Below are 22,082 nucleotides of genomic sequence, written 5' to 3'. Positions count from 1 at the left end.
GGCTCACAGCGCCCCTCTAACCAGCAGATCCTCCGGGGCATGGAGGGATTCCACACAGCTTCTCTCTCCTGTGGTTAAGATGATTCGTCACTAGGGATGTTTTTGCCCATCATTTGGGAGGTGGAGGCTGGTGTGTTGCCCATTGTTCTCCTCCAAGCTGTGTCGGATCCCATATCCCAAGTATATGGCAAGTCCTAGTAGGGAAATGAGATGATGAGAAGTAAAAGCAGGCGCTCTCCTCACTTATAAATGCCCAATAGGCCTCCTATGATGGCATCTGACACAGCTTAGGGGAGAGGTGATAGGAAGAGGACTGGGTTCAGTCACCCAAGAGGCCTGTTTACTCCAGAAAGTCACTCACCAATCCCCATCCAGATGCCAAATAGGGCCCAGGTCCAAGTGGTCATGTGCACCATCAGGTAAACATTCACAAAGATGCTCACCAGTGGGAGGACAGGCAGAGCAGGGGCCTGTGGGCAGAGTCAGTCCATCCCTGAGCACAGCCCAGACGTCTGAGAGGGAGACCCGACCCCACATGGGTGGGACAAGTTCAGTGCAATTCAGGCTGTGTGTTCAGTGCCTACTTGGATAGTGTATGTAAAGCAGTGAGTGTAGGTTAGGGAAGGATCCATAGGTTTTAGCAAATCCCCTTCTTCCCTGGTCCAGTGAAGGATGCTTAGACCTAAAGCACGCAGACCTCCTTCACTCAAGGAGGACACTTTGGGAACATGAGGTCACCTACCTTGAAGTGAAGAGGAGAGGGGTCCTGGGGCTGCCTCCAGATGATGCCCGTGACCCCAGTGATGAGCAGCAGCAGCAGCACAGCCACGGCTGTGAGCACAGGGTCTCCAGAGAACACCTGGCTGGGCCCCTGGGCCAGGATCAGGCTCAGGATGGTCAGCAGGAGAACTGCAGGGGTCAAGGAGGAGCAGAGCAGGCTGGACCCGGAAGACAAAGACATCAGGGCTCAGGTCACACCCCTCCCCAGGCTGCCCCCATCAGGAAGGGCCATCGTATCTCCAAGACTCCTCAACTGACAAATATACACTCCTACCCATCCTGGCAATTTCAGAATACCACCAAAGAGAAGTCCCACCGCTCACCAAGCAGGAAGGCACATCCATAGACAATCTGGCCAGATTTCCGGGTGGGGATGGTGCTGGGAGGGAACCACAGACTCTTTAGAATCCTTGAGGTGCCGGCTTCAAGTACAGAGTCCAACGACCTTTCTTTGACTACAAGCTCTATCTCAGTTTCTTCCTCTGTTTTTTGGTTCCTGCTTAAATTCTGGTCTGAGTGATACCTGAATAGAGGCGTGATGGCAATATGAACAGTAGCCCCTACTCACCCAACATCACACAGGTGAATCCATCTCTTTTCCCACAAAAGCAGAGCAGGACAGTTAGAAGGCAGCATGAAGGCAGAGAGGATTAGCCCCCACCAATCCCCACAAGTCAAAGACCCCCAGTCAGGGTGGAGTGGAGTCTCACCTGAGGACAAGGACAGAAAAATCGACCACCAAGTTAGCAAGCAGGGACCGAAGTGACATGAGATCCATCAGATCACTGAAATGGAAGAGTAATGCCAAGACCCCTAGAAGGAGGGCACAAACCAGGTGGGGGGATGGCGTCAGAAACAACTGGAAATATGCAAGCCGAGGAATATAATCCAAAGGGAGTGGGTTTTGTTTATCTACCTGCAAGTTTTCCAGAAATCATGATGACTGTGATGTGGGTGCGTCTACGGGCGTTGATCCGGGTAAGAAATCGGAAAAGGAGCCCGTCCTCTGCCATTGTGTAGATCAACCAAGACATGGCAAACATGGTGTTCATGAGGCTGAAAAAGAAAACAGAGAGGGGTGAGGACGTGCAGAAGCAGGAGAGACCAGGGCATCCGCTCCCTAGTCTACGTGGGGCAAGGTGTCCTTCCCCTTGTCTCTCAATCCCAAGGGCGGGGATACCCGAGCATCTGACAGTAGACGGGGAGAAAACCATGACACTGACCTGGATGAAAGAGCACAGAGGATGCCAACACCCACGAGATATCTGGCAGGGCCCCACCCAACATGGAGAAAAGCCTGTAGAAAGGGGCTGTCAGGGTGAATCTGGTAGTAGGGCACCATGAGGGTGAGTGCTGCTGAGACACCACAATATGCCAAAAAGCAGATCAAGACTGAGACCACGATGCTGATGAGGATGGACCGCTCAGGATTTTGGGCTTTTTCCCCTGCAGGATTGGAGGAAATGCTGGGTCAGGAAGCACACCAGAGTGAAAGCACAAAATCCCCTTTCCCTTTGAACCTCCAAAAGAACCCCCTGCGCCCAACGGCAGCCCGATCCATGCCCACACCCTGGATGGGACACAGGGTGACCATGTTACCTGTAGTGACAATGGAATCAAAACCAATAAACATGTAGAAACATAAAGCTGCTCCTCGGAGAATCCCATCAGCACCAAAAGGCACAAACCCTCCAGAACCCAGAGGGCCCAAGCTATGGTGAGAGAAGAAGCAAGAAAGAATGTGGGTGAGGTGTGTTCAGCCATGTGTACTGGCTTAGTATGACTCCTCCCTTAATATGACAAGTCCTGGGCTCCAGGTCCCCCTCCACCTGGATCTCTTTAGGTTAATTTCTCAGTCGTGTCCGACTTCAAACTCATAGACTGTAGCCCACCAGGCTCCTCTGTCCTTGGAATATTCCAGGCAAGAATACTGGAGTGGGTAGCCATTCCCTTCTCCCGAGGATGAGGAAGACCCAGGGATTGAACCCTGGTCTCCTGCATTGCAGGCGGATTCTTTACCGTCTGAGCCACCAGGGAAGCCCGAGATCTCTTTAACCCTCAGATTCCTAGATGGGTACCCTTTCTCACGCCGTGCATTACTAAGGTCAAGGACATCCTCTTAACCTGTAAATGTCATTGGATTCAGACGTGTTCAACGTGTAGTCCTGTTCTGTGAGCTTCCAGTTATGCAGATCTCCCTTAATGAAGCCAGAGACGATGATAAAGACGAGAACCGAAATGTTGATGCCCATGAACACTTTGTTAACTTGGGGCAACACATGAACTCCCAGAACCAGAAGTCCTGTGGGGAAAAAATGGAAAATGAAACTTCCCAAATAACTAAATCCAGGACTCCCCTGGTGGTCCAGTGGTTAACACTCCACGTTTCCACGGCAGGGGGCACAGGTTCAATCCCTGGTGGGGGAAGTTCTGCATGCCTCATGGTGAGGCCAAATAAATAAATAAATCCATAGAGACAGAAAGCAAACAAACTGTTGCCTAGGACTGGCGGTTACGAGTGGTGGACAGACAAACAGTGACTGCTCAGTGGTTACGGGGTTTCCTTTTGTTGTGATGAACATGTTTGGAACTGGAAAGAGATGATGGTTACACAACACTGTGAATGTACTAAGTGCCATCGAATTGTACACTTTCAGGTGGTTAATTTCTTATTATGGCCATCATCTCACACTATGCATGTCTATCAAATCATCTTAAACTTATACAATGTTGTATGTCAATTATATCTCAGTAAACTGGAAAAGTTTCCTTTCAGTTAAAAACAATCTTTGTGGGGTGGGAGGGAGGCTCAAAAGGAAGGAGATATATGTGTACATATGGCTGATTCACAGTGATGTACAGCACAAACTAACACAACATTGTGAAATAATTATATTGCAATAAAATAATAAAGTGAATAAATAATAAAAACTAATTTTATAAAATCTTTGGTACTTCCAGGGTGGTGCAGAGGTTGAGAAACTGCCTTGCGTTGCAGAGGATATGAGCTCGAGCCCTGGTCTGGGGACTAAAGTCCCATGTTCCATGCCACAACCACTGAGCCCAAGCCCAGCAATGGAGAGCCCAAAGGCCACACAAGAAGACCCATCGCAGCCAGGAGGGAAAAAACCAACTGATTCTCAACTGTAATTTTATCCCACAAGGGACTTGTGGCACTGTCTGGAAACATTGTGATTGATACACTTTGGAGGGCTGGGCCTCACTGGTATGTAGTACATAAAGTTCAGCGTTGCTACTCAATATTCAACAATGATCTTTTTTTGGGGGGGTGTGATCCACTTGCCAGGTGGCATCTTAGTTCCCCAACCAGGGATTGAACCTACACTTTTCTTAGTGAAAGCATAGAGTCCTAACCACTGGACCACCATGGAATACTCCCAACAATGATTTAAAAACAAACAAACAAACAACTGAAATGCACAGGACAGCCTCCACCCGAAAGCACGAAAGTGTTAGTCATTCAGTCGTGTCTGACTCTTTGCGACCCCGTGGACTGTAGCCCACCAGGCTCCTCTGTCCATGGGGTTCTCCAGGCAAGAATACTGGAGTGGGTAACCATTTCCTTATCCGGGGGATGTTCCGGACTCAGGGATGGAACCCTGGTCTCCCGCATCGCAGGCAGATATCTGAGACACTTATTACCCCTACCCCAAAGAATGATCCAAATTTTCAGTAGTCTAAGGGTAGGAAAAAAATGGTCTTTGTCTTGCCTTCCTCTCTTTCTTATTCCAAACCTTCCTTCCCAGTCCTAATTCCCCCACCATTCAGGAACCCTGAGGCTTTCCCAACTCAGCTTCCCTTCCACATCTCACTCTTCCCATCCTAACTCTGATCCCTGACTCACCTGTGAGCAGCAGCACCAGGCCCAGGGCGAAAAAGTCTGGGTATTTGGCCAGGTAGTAGGGCATATACGGAGAGAAAGTTTGCTCTAATGCCTGAGAGATGGGGTTCCCAATCAGGCTGTCGAAGGTGTAGCTCCAGGCCCGGGCTATACAGGCAGTGCCTACAGCAGCAGCAGAAGGAATGTTTATGAGCAAACAGAAATGGAACTCCTATGATCTAGGGAGAGGAGTGGAAAACAACAAAAAGAAACCCCTAATATCTAGGGATTCGAAGAGTTTCTTCTCATCGGGTGGGGAGCGCAGACCCAGATGATTCACAACATAGGTCAACTCTTTAATATGCTAGGAGATCAAAGTTACAGAAAATGATCAAAAAACACAGGGAAGTGGCACCAGGATGGTGGGATCGGAATTGACATTTTAAATCTGAGTGTTGGGAAAAATCCCAGGAAGTCAGCAGCAAACCAAAGTCTTCACTACAATGAGGAGATGAGCCTGAGGGATTTGCCTCCCTCCACCCACTCCCTATGCAGTGGGTGGTTCAGATGGTAAAGAAACTGCCTGCAATGCGGGAGACCCGTGTTCAATCCCTTGGTTGGGAAGATCCTTGGGAAAAGGAGATGGCAACTCACTCCAGTATTCTTACCTGGAGAATTCCATGGATAGAGGAGCCGAGAGGGCTATAGTCCATGGGATCACAAACAGTCAGACACGACTGAGGGACTAATACACACACACCCACTCCCTACAGTTCCCTTTCCTTCAAGGTTATTTGTTGTCGCTGTTGTTTAGCCCTTAAGTCGTGTCCAACTCTTTGTGACTCCATGGACTACAGCACACCAGGCTCCTCTATCTATGGAATTATGCAGGCAAGAATACTGGAGTGGGTTGCCATGGCCTTCTCCCGGGGGTCTTCCCCACCCAGGGATCAAACCCACGTCTCCTGCACTGGCAGTCAGATTTTTTGTCACTGAGCCACCTGGGAAGTCCTCAAGGTTCTCAGTCTCCTTGTTTAAGGAAAGCAGGATTGAGGGGAAACCTGGCATGCTGCGGTTCCTGGGGTCACAAAGAGTCAGACACAGTTTAGCGACTCAACATCAACAACGGCATCGAACTGAGTAGAATGAAGTTGTAGAGTTTTTCTGTCGCTATTTCCCATCTCACCCCACAAGGTGGGGTTCGTTCCCTGGGTTGGGAAGATCCAGGAGGAGGACATGGCAACCGGGACATGACAACCCACTCCAGTATTCTTGCCTGAGAAAATCCCAAGGATAGAGGAGCCTAGGGAGCTACAGTCCATGGGGTTGCAAAGAGTCGGACACGACTGCAGTGACTGAAGACAGCACAGCCCCGAAAGGTGGGTAACATCTGCTTGTGAATGACCCAAGATCCCATTCATCTCTCCTAGCTTCTTGATCTGAAGCCCCTCCCCTTCATGTACCCCAATATCTCACCAACAATTAAGGACAGTACGCGATTCCAGCCGATGATGAAGCCATACACCTGACCCATGATGCTATAGCTGTAGAGATACATAGACCCGGAGCGTGGTACCCGGGCCCCAAACTCTATATAGCACAACCCAGACAACAGAGAAGACAGGGCGGCCACCAAGAAGGAGAGGACGATCGCTGGTCCAGCGATGTACTTGGCCACTGCACCAACCAGGATGTGCACGCCAGCTCCCAACATCCTGCGCACACCTATGACCACCAGGTCTAGGGTGCCCAGACAACCAGCCATGTGATGCTCAGTCTCCTCTCTGGGCCCCAGTGGCCGCCTGCGCACCAGCTTCTGACCAATTTGGCAAGCATGCTGAAGTAGCATCCTAGACGGAGGTCATGAGGCTACGATCCGCTGAGGAAACAAAATGCAAAGCCGTCAAGATGATGAACCCCCCACTTCTTGTGACACAGGGACAACAGCTCCCAGCTCCTTTGATTTCATCTGGAAAATGGATCTTTCCACCCTCAGGCTGGAGCCGGGCTGACCCTCTGCACTCTGGGGTTGCAGAGGTCTCTTTGGGAGGATGTGAACTCAGCGCCCAGTCTCCCACAGAAGAGGGTGACCCAAGACTTACTGGATCCTTGGTGCAGAGCCTGGAGCCCTGGGTCAGTCAGGGAGGCTGAAGTTAAGCCGTGCAGGGCTGGAGCTGAGACATCTCTAAAAACTGAAGGGTGAGTCCCTGTGAACAGAAGACAACTTTAACCCCCGGGTTGTTGGGGTGGGGATGGAGTTGGGGGCGGGCAGGGAGCATCTGCAGTGTTGTTATCAGCCCTTGATTCTTCTGTGGTTACCTCAGGGGGTGCTCCTGAGAGGTTTTAGACGTTTTTTTTTTTAATTGTGTTGTAATACCCAGAACATAAAATGAACCATTTTAACCTTTTTTAAGTGTGTAGTTTAGTTAAGTACATTTACCTTTTGGGCAACCAAACTGTAGAACTTTCTTCATGTTGTAAAACTGAAACTCTGTACCCATACAACAAAACTCTCCCTTTCTTCTCTGGCAGTCTTGGCAGCCACCATTAAACCCTCTGTCTCTGTGAGCCTGACCACTGCAGAGCCAGTGCTAAGCTGCTTCAGTCACGTCCAGCTCTAGGTACTTCATTCATGTGGGTTCATACACTATTTCTCTTTTGTTGTCAGGCTTTACTGAGTATAATGTCAACAGAATTCACCCAGGTTGTAGCATGTGTTAGAATTCCCTCCCTTTTTAATGCTGAGGAACACTCTATGGTATTATGAGTACATACTGCACTTGGCTTATCCATTTCGTGGTCAATGGGCACTTGGGTTTCTTTCATGCTTTAGTTATTGTGAATAATGCTGCCATGAACACGGGTATACAAATATGTCTTCCAGAGTGTGCTTCTCTCCAACTCTTCTGGGTATATACTCAGAAGTAGAACTGCTGGGCCATATGGTTTTAAGATTTTTATCTGCTGGTGATGGAGAACATGTTCACATATTGAGGAATGGGGAAGTCATTTTGGCTTATTTGTGGTTCAGCTTGAACTTTGTGTGAAATAAGACAGCCTGTCTGACTCTCACAGCTCATCTGTCTTAACCATTGAGATAAAGAATGTCTGTTTTGAAAATAAGGATGAACAACTCCCTTCTCATGGCGTCCCTGAAAAGACAACGTTCTCTTCCCAGACACTGGTGTCCTCCTGCCTGAAGAACGTGTAACTGTGGTCTCTGCCTATTTCTGTTGCTCACCCAGTTGGATGTCTTTTAAATTCCGTCACACTCGACACTGTTCTGAGTCAACTGGCCTCTTAGGAGCTACCGTAACTGCCTTCACCCAACGTCACTTTGTCTTGATATAATCGTCTGAACCCTGTAATTCTGCTTCCAGCACCTCAAGATGACAACAACTCTGACTGCGTGGTGCTAACTGACTACCTTCTTATTCCTATACCTGTGCTATTAGGGTGGCTCCTAACCCCATATGACTAACGTCCTTCTAAGAAGAGAACAGAATGCAGAGAGCGAGAGATTTAATAAAAAAAAAAATACAAAACACCTAGAAATAGTGGTTACAGATACAAAGAGGGAACGTTCAAATATATATTTCAAAACACATCTTTTATATAAATGCATGTTTGTGCATTTTATATAAATACATATTTGTGCATTAATTATACTTATATTTTAAATCTGTACATATACATGTACAAGCACTATCATGCATTGATTTATTGTGCCTCAAAGATACTGGAGAAGGCAATGGCAACCCACTCCAGTGCTCTCGCCTGGAAAATCCCAAGGACGGAGGAGCCTGGTGGGCTGCCGTCTGTGGGGTCGCACAGAGTCGGACACGACTGAAGTGACTTAGCAGCAGCAGCAGCAGCAAAGATACTACCATTTCTTATAAATTGAAGGTTTGTGGCAACCATGTGATGGTCAAATGATTGTTAGCATTTTATCTTTTTACAAATACAGTATCTTAAAATTACAGAAGAATCTGCAGGAGCAAGAGAACTTGGAGCCTCGCTGGGTATAGTCCATGGGGTCGCAAGACTCAGGCACGACAGAGCAACTGAACAGCAACAACATAGCGGGGAGCAATTTGCTGGTGGTGGCGGGAGGCGTCCAGCTCTGATTCCCGGCGTGTTTCTCGAAAGCCGATGAGGAAGCACTGCTGGGGCGAGGGACATGCTGGGAGTTGTAGTTCAGGCGGAACAAGAGAAAGAGGGGCTGCTGCTGCTAAGTCGCTTCAGTCGTGTCCGACTCTGTGCGACCCCATAGACAGCAGCCCACCAGGCTCCACCGTCCCTGGGATTCTCCAGGCAAGAACACTGGAGTGGGTTGCCATTTCCTTCTCCAGTGCATGAAAGTGAAAAGTGAAAGTGAAGTCGCTCAGTCGTGTCCGACTCTTTGAGACCCCATGGACTGCAGCCCACCAGGCTCCTCCGTCCATGGGATTTTCCAGGCAACAGTACTGGACTGAGTTGCCATTGCCTTCTCCGGAGAAAGAGGAGAGGAGAGAGAAAAACGTAACTAGGGCTCCTTCACTGAGCGGACCTAGATTCAGCCCTGTGGGTCTTGGAAAGGGAACAAAGCAGAGAGTGAGAGTAAGCAAGTTCTCGTGGGAGAGAGAAAGGCAGAGGTCTCCAGCCAGCAGTTTGGAGAGACCGGCAGTTTACCTTGAAATCCCAGGCTTCAGCATCAATGATCTCCAGGAGAGACAACCATTAGAAGTGGCTTAGTTCTCTGCCCAGGAATTGGACCTGGCTGGCCTGGGTGAAAAACCAGGAATCCTAATCTCTAGTCCACCAGCAGCTAGAAACTAGAAACAAGGTTCTTCTGGCTCTTGCCCCCAGTAAAAAAGGCATTTCTCCAGGAGCAAAAACTAAAAATATGGTAAAAGTGCATTGCTGGAGTCACAGCACAGTCGTGGGGGAGCACAGAGGAACAGTTTGTTTAGTTAAGCAGAAACCAGGCAGAGTTCACACCCAAGAGAAAGGCTGTGGGTGTCCTCCGGAAGAAGGAGGAGCTCTGTAAACAGACTGCTGAATCGACTATACAGGGCAGTTCTTCCTGTCTTTGTTTGCCTTTGGCTAATTACCTGCCCTGCCCTAGGACACTCCCTGACAGGTGTGTGCAGCTTTTTTCCTAGATGGATTCCAGCACACAGGCCTGTGGGGGCCTGGACATCACCTATTATGGGATGGCACTCCCTCCTTTTTGCCCCCAAGGAGACTTTCTGTGCCTGTGAGGTGCCCCAAAGATAGAAAATATGTGACCTCTTGATCTTTTACACACACAGGGTTTAGCCCCTCTCTGTTCCTGCCGTGATTGTTATATTACAGTGTCCATAGCAGGCAAAGCCCAGCTATTTACTCTGTTCCTGTCACTTCCATCTCCAAGTGGGAACATAAGGCTGACTGTAAATATCTAGCCTAGAGCCCACTGGCCTCCTTTCTTAGGAAATGTAAACAGAAAGCTAGTTGTAAATGTAGTTCTTTCTCCTGTTCATCTACCCTTCATGTGTCTACTTTGCAGACTCCAGACAAAGAACCTAAGAGGATAGAGGGCAAGATATTCCGCCCCAACAGCAGTAAAGTTTAAATGTTTCAACAATATGATGTGAGCTTCACTGGTGGCTCAGACAGTAAAGAATCTGCCTGCCATGCAGGAGACAAGAGATATGGGTTCGATCCCTGGGTAGGGAAGATCCTCTGCAGGAGGGAATGGCAACCTGCTCCAGTGTTCTTGCCTGGAGAATCCCGTGGACAGAGGAGTCTGGCGGGCTCTAGTCCATGGGGTCACAAAGAGTTGGACACAACTGAACAACTAACACTTTCACTTTTCTTTCACTAGTAAAATATGTGGCCAAGGGAAAGAAGCAGTGTACAGAATTCATCCAGCTAATATTGCCAAAAGGCATCCTAAAATAGACACTAAAAGAGACATCTAAAACATGGCCAACATGCACAGGAAAGATGGCTATCATTCATAATTATTGGAGAAATGCAAATCGAAACAACCATGAGGTGTCACCTCATGCTGTTCGGAATGGCCATGATTAAAAAGTTTACAAGTAATAAATGTTGGAGAGGGTGTGGAGAAAGGGGAACCCTCTTACACTGTTGGTGGGAATGTGAAGCGTTGCAGTCATTATGGAAAACAGTATAAAGGGTCCTCAAAACATTAAAAATTGAGTTGATATAGGATCCAATAATCCCACTTCTGACTGTATACCCAGACAAAACTATAATTCAAAAAGATATCTGCATCCCTATATTCAGAGCAACACTATTTACAACATCCCAGGCATGGAAACAACCTAAAACTCATCAACAGATGAATAGCTAACAAGATGTGGTATATATGTGTGGGTGTGCATGTGTGTGTGTGTGTGTGTGTATGTGAATATTCAGTGGCTTGGTGGTGAAGAGTCCGCCTGCCGATGCGGGAGGTACAGGTTCCATCCCTGTGTTGGGAAGATCCCCTGGAGAAGGAAATGACAACCCACTCCAGGATTCTTGTCTGGGAAATTCCATGGACAGAGGAACCTGGCTAACTGCAGTCCACGGGGTCACAAAAGAGCCAGACAGAACTTAGCAACTAAACAACAACAAATATATATATTCAGACAGACAGACAATGGAATACTACTCAGCCATGAAAAATGAAACATGCCACTCGCAGCAGTGTGGATGGACCTAGAGATTATCATACTTAGTGAAGTAAATCAGAAAGAGAAAGACAAATACTGTATGATATCATTTATATATGGAGTCTAAAAAATGACCCAAATGAACCTATCTATGAAACAGAAAGAGACTCACAGATATAGAGACTAGACTTATGATGGCCAAGGAAGAGGGGAAAGGAAGGATTGGGAGTTTGGAATTAGCATGTGCAAACTATTGTATATAGAATAGATAAACAACAAGGTCCTAATGTATAACACAGGGAACTATATTCAATATCTTGTGATAAACAGTCATGGAAAAGAATATGAAAAATAACATATCAATACATATGTATAACTGAGTCACTTTGCTCTACAGAAGAAATTAACACAACATTGTAAATCAACTATACTTCAATAAATTAAAAAAAATAATTCAGGTTGAGGCAGCCAAACAAGTGAGAGTATAAATTTAGAAAAAGATAAAAGACATCTAATATAGGCATTGGGGATTTAGAAGTAAGGAGCACTCCCCTCTTTAACAACAGAAGGACATTTGGAATCAAGTCCACCTACATATGTTGAAAAAATTCCACATTGTTTAAGAGTCTGACTTTTCAAACAACTATAATATAATAGGAGAAAACACACAGAGTTTAAAATAATGTAAGAACAGACACTTAAGCCTTGAGGATGGCACGTCTGATATCACATCGTATAGAATTTTGTTCCTTCTGTTGTTGTTTAGTCACTCAGTCGTGTCTGAATCTTTGCAACCTCATGGACTGTAGTCTGCCAGGCTCCTCTGTTCATGGGATTTCCCAGCCAAGAATACTAGAGTGGGTTGCCATTTTCTCCTTTAGGGGATCTTCCTAAACCAGGGATCAAGCCCATGTCTCCTAAATTGGCAGGAGACCAGTTGGCTTCTTACTGCCTGTATTGGCTTACCACCTACTCCTGCACTGGCTTCTTCCCACCAAGCCACCAGGAAAGCCCAGTAGACAACCCCAGTTATCAGGCACTCTCTCCCCGTTATGATTCATGAGAGGGTCACTCAGGTCCACCTCTGCTGCCTTCTCCCCACCCTCTCATCTTTTCAATATAATTTCCCATGTTTTTAATACATCTCACGGTGACTGAGGTATCAGAGATATGCGCACATTCCTTTTCTTTTTCCTTTTTCATTGAACAGCCGCCCTGTATTTCAAGGTGAGTGTCCTGATCATCACCCCTTCCCTAATTTCCCAGCCTTCTGACCTCTATCTTTCAAATACTAACAGCTTTTCTTTTTCATGTACTTCCTGAAGTATCTGAAATTGTGCTCAATTCTATAACCACTGCTGAGTTTGGGTGCTTTGCATATACATTATATGTGAATTATTTAAACTGATGTTGCATTCAGGGTGACCTTTAATTCACAATTGATAATCAGCTCCCATCCCCTCACCAGTCTTGGGTATCTTAATCCTTTTGTCTTTGCCTCCTCCTCCTTCCTCTTTTGGAATTCCCTAGTGGCTCAGATGGTAAAGCGTCTGCCTACGATGCGGGAAATCTGGGTTCGATCCCTGGGTTGGGAAGATCCCCTGGAGAAGGAAATGGCAACCCACTCCAGTACTCTTGCTTGGAAAATCGCATGGACGGAGGAGCCTGGTAGGTTACAGTCCACAGGGTCGCAAGAGTCGGACATGACTGAGCGACTTCATTTCACTTCCTGCCTCTTTTCTGTCTCAGATGGAAACACTTCTTCTCACTCTGTTTCTCTCTTGCCTTCTGTCCCATCTCCCCACACATCCTGTTTTTGACATACATTCGTTACAGTGCCTTGGGCCAGCGGATTTCCTGCCTTGGCTGCATATGGAAACCGTCCAAATCCCTAAGCCAGGCTGGCCCTGACAGGACGGAAACCAAATCAGAGGGGAGTTGAGAGAAAACCATGAGACATGGGAAGAGGATGAGAAAATTCCCAATCACGGTGCATCAAAGATCCTTCCATTAGGAGGGGACCCTGGAAAGAATGCACACTGACAACACGGGTTTTCTCCATTATCTTATAAAAGGAAGGAGTCTAGAAATAAATGTAGTCTTTTGTGTTTGTTACAATTCTTAGTTTTTTGGACTTTGCTGGTGGTACAAGTGGGTGAGAATCTACCCGCTGATGCTGAAGCTCCAATTCTTTGGCCACGTGATGTGAAGAGTCGACTCATTGGAAAAGACCCTGATGCTGGGAAAGATTGAGGGCAGGAGGAGAAGGGGACGACAGAGGATGAGATGGTTGGATGGCATCACTGACTCGATGGACATGAGTTTGAGCAAACTCCGGGATACAGAGAAGGACAGGGAAGTCTGGCGTGCTGCCGTCCATGGGGTCCCAAAGAGCCAGACAGGACTGAGGGACTGAAGAAAAACAGTGACAACCGCAAGGAGAAGCATGCATACCAAAGTGAAGAGTAGCCCGGGATCACGGCAACTAGAGAGAAAGTCCTCCCGCAGCAACAAAATCCTAGTGAGGCCGAAATTGTTTTAAAAAATGTTTAAATCAAATGTTTTTTAGAATTCACCAATGAAACCATCTTTTCTGTATTGAGAGGTTTCTTATCACTGACTCAACTTCCTTTCTTGTTATTGGTTTATTCAGATTGTTTATTTTTTCCTTCCAGTTTATCCAATTTGTTGGCGTATACTTTTTCATAGTATAAGAAATGTATATATTTGAGGTACCATTTATAATATCTCCTTTCATTTCTGGTTTTACTTATATGAGTGTTCCCCTTTTTGATTTTTTATTGGCGTATAATTGCTTTACATTGTTGTGTTAGTTTCTGCGACACAAAGAAGTGAATCAGCTTTGTTGTTGTTGTTTAGCCTCTCAATTGTGTCTGACTCTGTGCCACCCCATGGACTGTAGCCCACCAGCTCCTCTGTCCATGGGATTCTCCAGGCAAGAATACTGGAGTGGGTTGTTATTTCCTTCTCTAGGGAATCTTCCCAACCCAGGGATCGAACCGGTGTCTCCTGCATTGGCAGGTGGATCCTTCACTGTTGAGCCACAGGGGAAGGAAGCCCAGTGAATGCTGTATGTATACACATGTCCTCTCCCTGTTGGGCCTCCCTCCAACCCCGTCCCCCATCCCAGCCCTCTAGGGCACCACAGAGCTACAAGCTGAGGTTCCTGTGCTCTGTGCAGGTTCCTATTAGCTCTCCGTTTTGCACATGTGGTGTGTATATGTCAGTCCTAATCCCCCAGTCTGTTCAACCCTCCCCTCCCCCACTGGGTCCACATGTCAGGGAGCTTTCACCTCCCAGCGGTCAGAATGGTCACCATCGGAAAATCTACAAACAATAAATGCTGGAGAGGATGTGGAGAGAAGGGAACTCTGCTGCACGGTTGGGGGGAAAGTAAACTGGCACAGCCACTGTGGAGAACAAGACGGACATTCCTGAGCAGACTAGGACTAAAACTACCATACAACCGGGCAATCCACTACTGGGCATAAACCCTGAGAAAACCAAAATTCAAAAGACACGTGCAACCCAGTGTTCGTTGCAGCCCTATTTACAATAGGCAGGACATGGTAACAACCTAGATGTCCTTAGACCAATGCATGTATAGAGAATATGTAGTACACATATGCAATGAAATATTACTCAGCTATAAAAAGGAAAGTATTTGAGTCAGTTGTAGTGAGGTGGATGAACCTAGATGGAGTCTATTATACACAGCGAAGAAACTCAGAAAGAGAAAAACAGAGATTGTATATTAATGTGTATACTAGAAAAATGGTACAGATGAACCTACTTTCAGGGCAAGAATTGAAATGCAGCCGTAGAGACTGGACTGTGGGCACAGCGGGGGAAACAGACAGTGGGGTGAACTGACAGAGTAGCATTGACAGATACACATCCCATGTGTAAAACGGAGTTAGTGGGAAGCCTCTGCACAGCTCAGCGAGCTCAGCCTGGCTCTCTGTAAGGACGTAGACACGTGGGGTGGGAGGCTCAGCAGGAAGGAAGTATATTTATAATCAGGGCTGATTCACTTTATTGTTCCGCAGAAACCAACACAACATTGTAAAGCAATTATCCTCCAATGGAAAAGCAAAAAAAAAAAAAAAAAAGTTTCTAATTAATTATTATTGAATATCGAAAGAAAAAGAAAACCCAGACTGATTTCCCATGTGCCTGGAGGGAGGGAGGACTAACCTTCATTCTGAATCAGAAATGACAGACTGGGTTTTCTGTCCTTTGGGACGTAGAATGTCTCCCCACCACAGTGCTCTGCAGGGCCAGGCTGACTCGGTGAACACGAGTTAAGGTCAGGGGGCTTCCGTCCACGTTACTCTAGGGTCTGAGTTTATCATTATGGTTGAGGGCAACCATTCAAAGAGTCAGGAAGCTATGATTAGGATCTAGGCCCCACGAACACCTCTCAGCCTTTGAACAAGTCATCTACATTTCTGGACCTGTGTTTCCTCCTTGGTCAAATGCTGCTGATGAACTTCTGAGCCCTGCGGTTAGGAATATAAATTGGTGCAGCTGCTGTGAATAAAGTATGGTGATTCCTCCAAAAAACCAAAACTGAAATTACCATCATGGTTGAGCAATCCCACTTCTGAGAGTACACCCAAAAGAACTGAAAGTGAGGTCACAGAAGATGTTTGCACACCCATGTTCATGGTAGTATTATTCAGATTAGCTGAGAGATGAAAGCAACCCAAATGGCCATCCACAAAAAATGGATAAATACGATGTGCTCTATACCTACAGTGGAATATTATTCAGCCTTAAAAATATGGGAAATTCTGACCCATGCTATAACATGGAGGAAACTTGAGGACAATATGCTAAGTGATATAAGCCAGTCACCAAAAGACAAATGCTGTATGATCCCCCTTCTATGAGTAGCTAATATAGTCAAATTTACAAAGACAGAAAGCAGAATGCTGGTTTGCTAGGTGCTAGGTGAGGGGGGAAATGGGGAGTCATTGTTACATGTGGACACAGTTTCAGTTTACAAGACAAAAAGAGTTCTGCAAACTGGTTACACAGCTGCGTAAATTTACCCAAGATTGCTGAAGGTTCATTTAAAAATGGTGAAGATGGCAAATTTATGTGTATTTCACCACAGTTTTTAAAATTTTATGCCGAGGATAAACCGGAGAGCCAGCTTCACAGAGCTGCTGAGTGTACAAAACTCCAAGGTAATTTAACACAAAACACCACTGAGTCGTCCTCAGCGGGATGCTCAGCTCCTAGATGAGGCATCAGCAGACGTAGAGGGCAGAGAGGAGGCAGGAGACTGAAGTCAGTGGTACCCGTATCACAAACTCTATATGAGGGTCATCTTAGTGTTGAGTGAGCACCAGACTAAAACCAGTCCAAGAGCCTCTGGACATTGATCCAATCTCTCCCAGCCCCTCCTCTTCTCACGCAAACACAGACAGTTCCCAGCTCCTTCTACTTTCATCTGGAAAATGCGTCTCTCCACCCTCCGGCTGGAGCCAGGCTGACGCCCCTGCACTCTGGGGTTGCAGAAGTCTCTCTGGAAGGATGTGAACTCAGTGCCCAGTCTCCTAGAGAAGAGGGACCCGAGACTTACTGGATCCTTGGAGCAGAGTCTGGAGCACTGGGTCGGTCAGGGAGGCTGAGGTTAAGGCGTGCAGGGCTGGAGCTGATGTTTGTCCAAAAACCAAAGAGGGGAGCCCCTGAGCACAGAAGACAACCCCTAACCCCTGGGTAACTGGGCTGAGGATGGGGCTGAGAGGACCGGAAGCCTAGAAAGTTCCTGTCAGCCCGTAACACTTCTGTGGTTACCCTTGCGAGATTTTCTAAGATGTTTTTACCTGGGGTAACATACACATAACAGGAAATTGTAACCGTCTTTAAGTATTCAGTTCAGTCATTTTGTAACCGAAAGCCCAGTCTGGCTGCCAGCTGCTCAAAAGCCATTCAGGAGGCCAGGTTGGTGGAAGGAAAGTTTACTTTATTTTGGATGCCAGCAGTGGGAGGAGAGGGTTACACTCCTGCCAAAGGTCGACTCCCCTCCCACCCCGACAAGCAGGGGGTAAGAGGTTGATAGACAGAGGGAGCGGGCCTCATGGGAAACAGCAAGGTCAGTTCTGACGGTCATCTTCAAATTGGTCATCAGTGGTTGAACCAAGAGCATCCTGACTGTTTTAGGTACAGTTACTCTTCAGTCACAAGGTCAGCTTGTTCCTGTTTCCTTGAGGCCGGTTCTCAGAATCGGGGCAGCTGTTGTCAGGGCTATAGTCCAGTCATCAGCTAGTTACGTTCTTGCTCCTGGTGGAGGGTCCGTCTCTACACACTCTCAGAATATTGTCTGTAGCCCTTGAGAAGGAACTGAAGGTCCTCGACTATGCTTAGTCACCACATTATTGTTATTTGTTCTCCTTTGTTTCTGCACGTCCTCACTTCTTTGATTAAACTTATTCTTTGGCTGAGCTTTTCCCACAGACAGACGGCAGGCAGAGGACATGGGGGTCAACGACCTGCCCCATTTCCAAGTTAAGTACATTCACATTTTGTGCAACCAAACTCCAGGACGTTTTTCCTCTGGCAAGAGAGAAACTCTACACATTCAACAAAAATTCTCCTTTTCTCCTTTCCCAATTCCTGGCAGTTGCCATTCTACTTTCTGTCTCGATGAATCTGACAACTCCAGGTTCTTCATTTCAGTGGAATCATTCAATATTTGTCCTTTACTGTTAGGTTTATTTTACCAAGTATGATATCCACTAGCTTCATCCATGTTGTAGCCTGTGTTATATTCCCTTCTCTTTAAATGCCGAATATACTCTATTATCGGTACCTATCACATTGGCTCATCCATCCTTTGGTCAATGGGCACTTGGGTTGCTTTCATGTCTTAGTTACTGTGAATACTGGTGCTGTGAACACGAGTGTACACATGTCTCTCCCCGAGTGTGGCTTCAAGTCTTCTGGGTTTATCCTCAGAGGTAGAATTGCTGGATCGTATGGTTCCAAGATTTTTAGCTGCTTGTGATGGAGAAGGTGTTCACGTATTGGCGAATGGAGAAGTCAATCTGTCTTATACACGACTGAGCCTGAACTGTGTGTGAACTAAGACAGCCTGTCCAACCCTCACAGCACGTCTTTAACCACTGAGGTAAAGAAAGATCTGTTTTGAAGATAAGGATGAACAACTCTGTTCTCAGGGCATCCATGTTAACACTCCCTGGAAGATAAAGTTCCCTTCTCTGACACCAGGGTTCTGCTGTCTCTCTATGTACTAAGTCTGTCTTTTCTGAAGCCTTGAAGGAATACACCCTGTCATGTTTGATGTATGTTCTTTGTTTGGATAAAGCATAAGACTGCGCTGAAAACTCTTGCTTCAGTGAAGCAGTTCCTCAGAACTCTCTGAGCGTCTGTGTCCCAGAGTACAGTCCTCAGTTTGGTTCAAACAAAACTCGTTCGTATTCCCATTATAGATTGTTTATTGATTATTTCTTTGGACACTTGAATTCACAGATCTCAAGGACCCTAAGAAGGGGTGTAAAACTGGGGACCCCACTCAGACCCTGCTCCCTCCCAGTCCTCTTACACTTCTCAAGTCCCCACAGTCTGCACCTACCTGAGACACTTCAGTGTGGGGGGACCCCAAGGCCAGCTGGACCCCAACCAGGAGAAGGGGAGCTTAACATCTCTGATGTGAATTCAAGCAAGAAAAGCATCTAATGAGCCTCGTGCCTGCGTCCAGCCTTGCGCAAAGGGATGGAAGAGGACAAAGCGGATGTGACTTGGTCCCCTTCTTCAAGGAACTCTGTTTGCTGGGAGGGCTGAGCACACAGGCAGAGAAGGAAAATAGGAGAGAAGAGATAAGGAGCTCCAGTCTTCATGATGGAAAAGCTAGCAGCAGGAGTGGAGTAGTGAAGAGCGTGGGGGTCCTGGTGAAGGGTTGACTAGATTCTGAAATCTATCAAGTGATCCGTAAGATAAGACCCTGGACACAGACCGTGAAAACAGGACTTAAATGTAGTAGTTGAGTCTTACTTTAACTTTTTGTTTTTAATTGAAGTATAGTTGACTTACAATATTGTAAATGTGTTTTAAAGGCAAACACACAAGGTGGGGGACTCCCTGGTGGCTCAGAGGGTAAAGACTGCCTACAATGCGGGAAACCTGAGTTTTATCACTTTCACTTTAAGCTGTCGTGGAGAGTTTAGAAACTATCCATCTGTTACAGGAATTAGCCTGTAAGTGGCATAATACCTCCGCAGACAAACTGCAATTCTGCTCACCAGTTGTGAAATGTTTAGGTTGTTTCATATCTAAGGAAGAATGGTGATTGATTCTGAAAGAATTAAGGGAATCCTGGCTTTCTCAGTTCCCAGTATCTCAGGGGATTTCTCAGTCTAACCAGACATTGAGAGAATTAGGTACCTAGATGTTCCTGCATTACCCAACCTCTCCATGCATTACTAAACTCTACCCAATCAGACCCAACTGAATGAATAAGCAGAAAATGCTATCAGTGCTTTAAAATCTGCATTAGCCCAGGCTCCAGCAGTAGGCCATCCTAACTACAAATTACCATGTTTAATCTTCATGCATGAAGAGAGAGGATTCACCCTGGGTATATTAACTCAGAGGCATGGTGACCAGCATTGACCCATTGACTATCCTAGCCCAGCACTTAGATCTGTAACTGATGGCGGGTTTGGCCACTTAACACTCAACAGACAATAAATCTAGGGACAAGCTTCTGCAGAGAAGAAAGATGCTTTATTCAGAAAAGCTAGCGATCTGGGTAGAAGGTGAACTTGTGTCCATGGCAGTTCCCCTCAGCCAAAACAGTCTTTAAAGGGAAACAGTCTCAGTTAATCATTAAGGCAGGAGGTCAGATTCCCTGTCATTTTTCCACTGCTGCAAGCCTGCTGACCTCTGTCTTCCCTGGGACATTGTCTTGCTCAAGTGACTCCCCTGCAACTGGAGGTTCTCTTGCCCTTGTGGTCCACTTGCAAATTTACTAAGAGGAAGCTAGGGGCAGAGAGTCAAGCATTCTTAAACTACTTAATTCTTTTTCTTTTTGTGGCCACATCCTGCAGCATGCAACCCCATGGACTGTAGCCCACCAGGCTCCTCTCTCCATGGGAATCTCCAGGCAAGAATACTGGAGTGGGTAGCCATTCCCTTCTCCCAGGGATCTTCCCAACCGAGGGTCAGACCCGGGCCTCTTGCATTGCAGGCAGATTGTTTATCAATGAGCCACCAGCGAAGCCTCTGAAACATCTTAGATTCTATTATGGATCATCTCACCTGGACTACAAATGATATACTGAAGCTGAGTAATCACTTACCTCTATGTCTGTCTCCATTCTTGTTAAATCCAGCCTAATTGTTGGGTACAAACCATGCATGTATAATACATTGTACTTTTTTCTGAGCCAAAAAAAAAAAAAGCAGAATTGCCCTTCAGCTAACAACATTATTGGAATCTGGAGTTACATTCCAAGAACTGCTCATCCTGGGAACCAAAGGAGGTAAAATATTCCCTTTAGGGATTTCCCTGGTGGTCCAGTGGCTAAGACTCCATGTTCCCAATGTGGAGGGCCTGGGTTCAGTCTCTGGTTGGGGAACGAGATGCCACATGTCACAAGTGCAGGTCCTGCATGCCACAGCTACGACCTGGAACAGCCAAATAAAACAAATAAATTTTTGTAAACTCGTCTACAGGTGTCATACTTATTCCATGAAAATTTTCATTTACACTAACACCGTGTTAGTAAAATTGTGTTCCGCTTGAAGATTCATTGATTCCTTTTTCCTGTTAGCTTGTGTTCTGGACCATGTCTTAAAACAGATACATTTCTTCTGCAGCACGGCCATAATCAAGTCTTTTCAAATCCCTATGCTGTGAATCACCAACCCTAAAAAAGTTGGGCTCGTTTTTGTTTTACTCACCTTTGCGTTATATGAAAGAGCTCCTGGTTCTGTTGCAGCTCACTAGCATGTGTGTGTACGCTCAGTCGTGTCTGACTCTTTATGACCCTATGGACTGCAGCCCGCCAGGCTCCTCTGTCCATGGGATTCTCCAGGCAAGAATACTGGAGTGGGTTGCTGTTTCCTCCTCCAGGGGATCTTCCCATCCCAGGAGTCGAACCCAAGTCTCTTACATCTCCTGCATTGGCAGACAGATTCTTTATCACCAGCACCACCTGGATAGCTCCCATTAGCATGTAGTCAGGTTTAGATGGTTTGTCTGGTGATGAGTACCATGAAAATTCACCCAGGCAGAGAGTAAACTGGGATGGGTGTGGGAGCAGCTGTCCTGCCTAGGTTGGTCCGGATGTCCCCTCAGTGATGGAGCTGAGCCCTTGATGAAGTAAAGCCTGTAACCATGGTAAGGAAATACCTGAAGATTCCTTGGAAGGACTGATGTTGAAGCTGGAGCTCCAACACTTTGGCCACCTGATGCTAACAGCCATCTCATTGGAAAAGACCCTGATCCTGGGAAAGATTGAGGGCAGGAAGAGAAGGAGGGCGGCAGAGGAGGAGATGGTTGGATGGCACCACCGACTCAATGGACACGGGTTTGGGTGGACTCCGGGAGTTGGTGATGGACAGGGAGGCCTGGCGTGCTGCAGTTCATGGGGTCGCAAAGGGCCGGACATGACTGAGCGATTGAACAATAACAACAAGGGGGGGGGATGAAAGAGATCGATATCCAGTGGGGTGGGTGAGGTGGATGAAGAAGTTTGGTACAGGAGGTCAGAAGCCCAGCAGGATGTACACTCTGGACAGACTACCTGCCCAAACCC

General features: G+C 46.7%; 1 protein-coding gene across 1 annotated transcript; it reads right to left on the bottom strand.

The window, feature by feature from the left end:
* Positions 1–44: 44 nt before the first annotated feature.
* LOC145515833 (cationic amino acid transporter 3-like) lies at positions 45–17,036 on the bottom strand. The gene is given in 14 exon segments (XM_081517231.1): positions 45–132; positions 134–194; positions 362–470; positions 743–909; positions 1,104–1,303; positions 1,491–1,593; positions 1,697–1,836; positions 2,004–2,226; positions 2,380–2,492; positions 2,905–3,082; positions 4,646–4,804; positions 6,098–6,500; positions 6,724–6,828; positions 16,883–17,036. Coding segments are annotated over 12 exon segments (1,884 nt in total). The 5' UTR covers positions 6,471–6,500; positions 6,724–6,828; positions 16,883–17,036; the 3' UTR covers positions 45–74.
* Positions 17,037–22,082: the final 5,046 nt, after the last annotated feature.

This window comes from Giraffa tippelskirchi, chromosome 7, assembly GCF_054371585.1.
Source record: "Giraffa tippelskirchi isolate mGirTip1 chromosome 7, T2T-mGirTip1v1.2.pri, whole genome shotgun sequence".
Taxonomy (NCBI): domain Eukaryota; kingdom Metazoa; phylum Chordata; class Mammalia; order Artiodactyla; family Giraffidae; genus Giraffa; species Giraffa tippelskirchi.
This window is presented reverse-complemented; position numbering and strand designations above follow the sequence as displayed.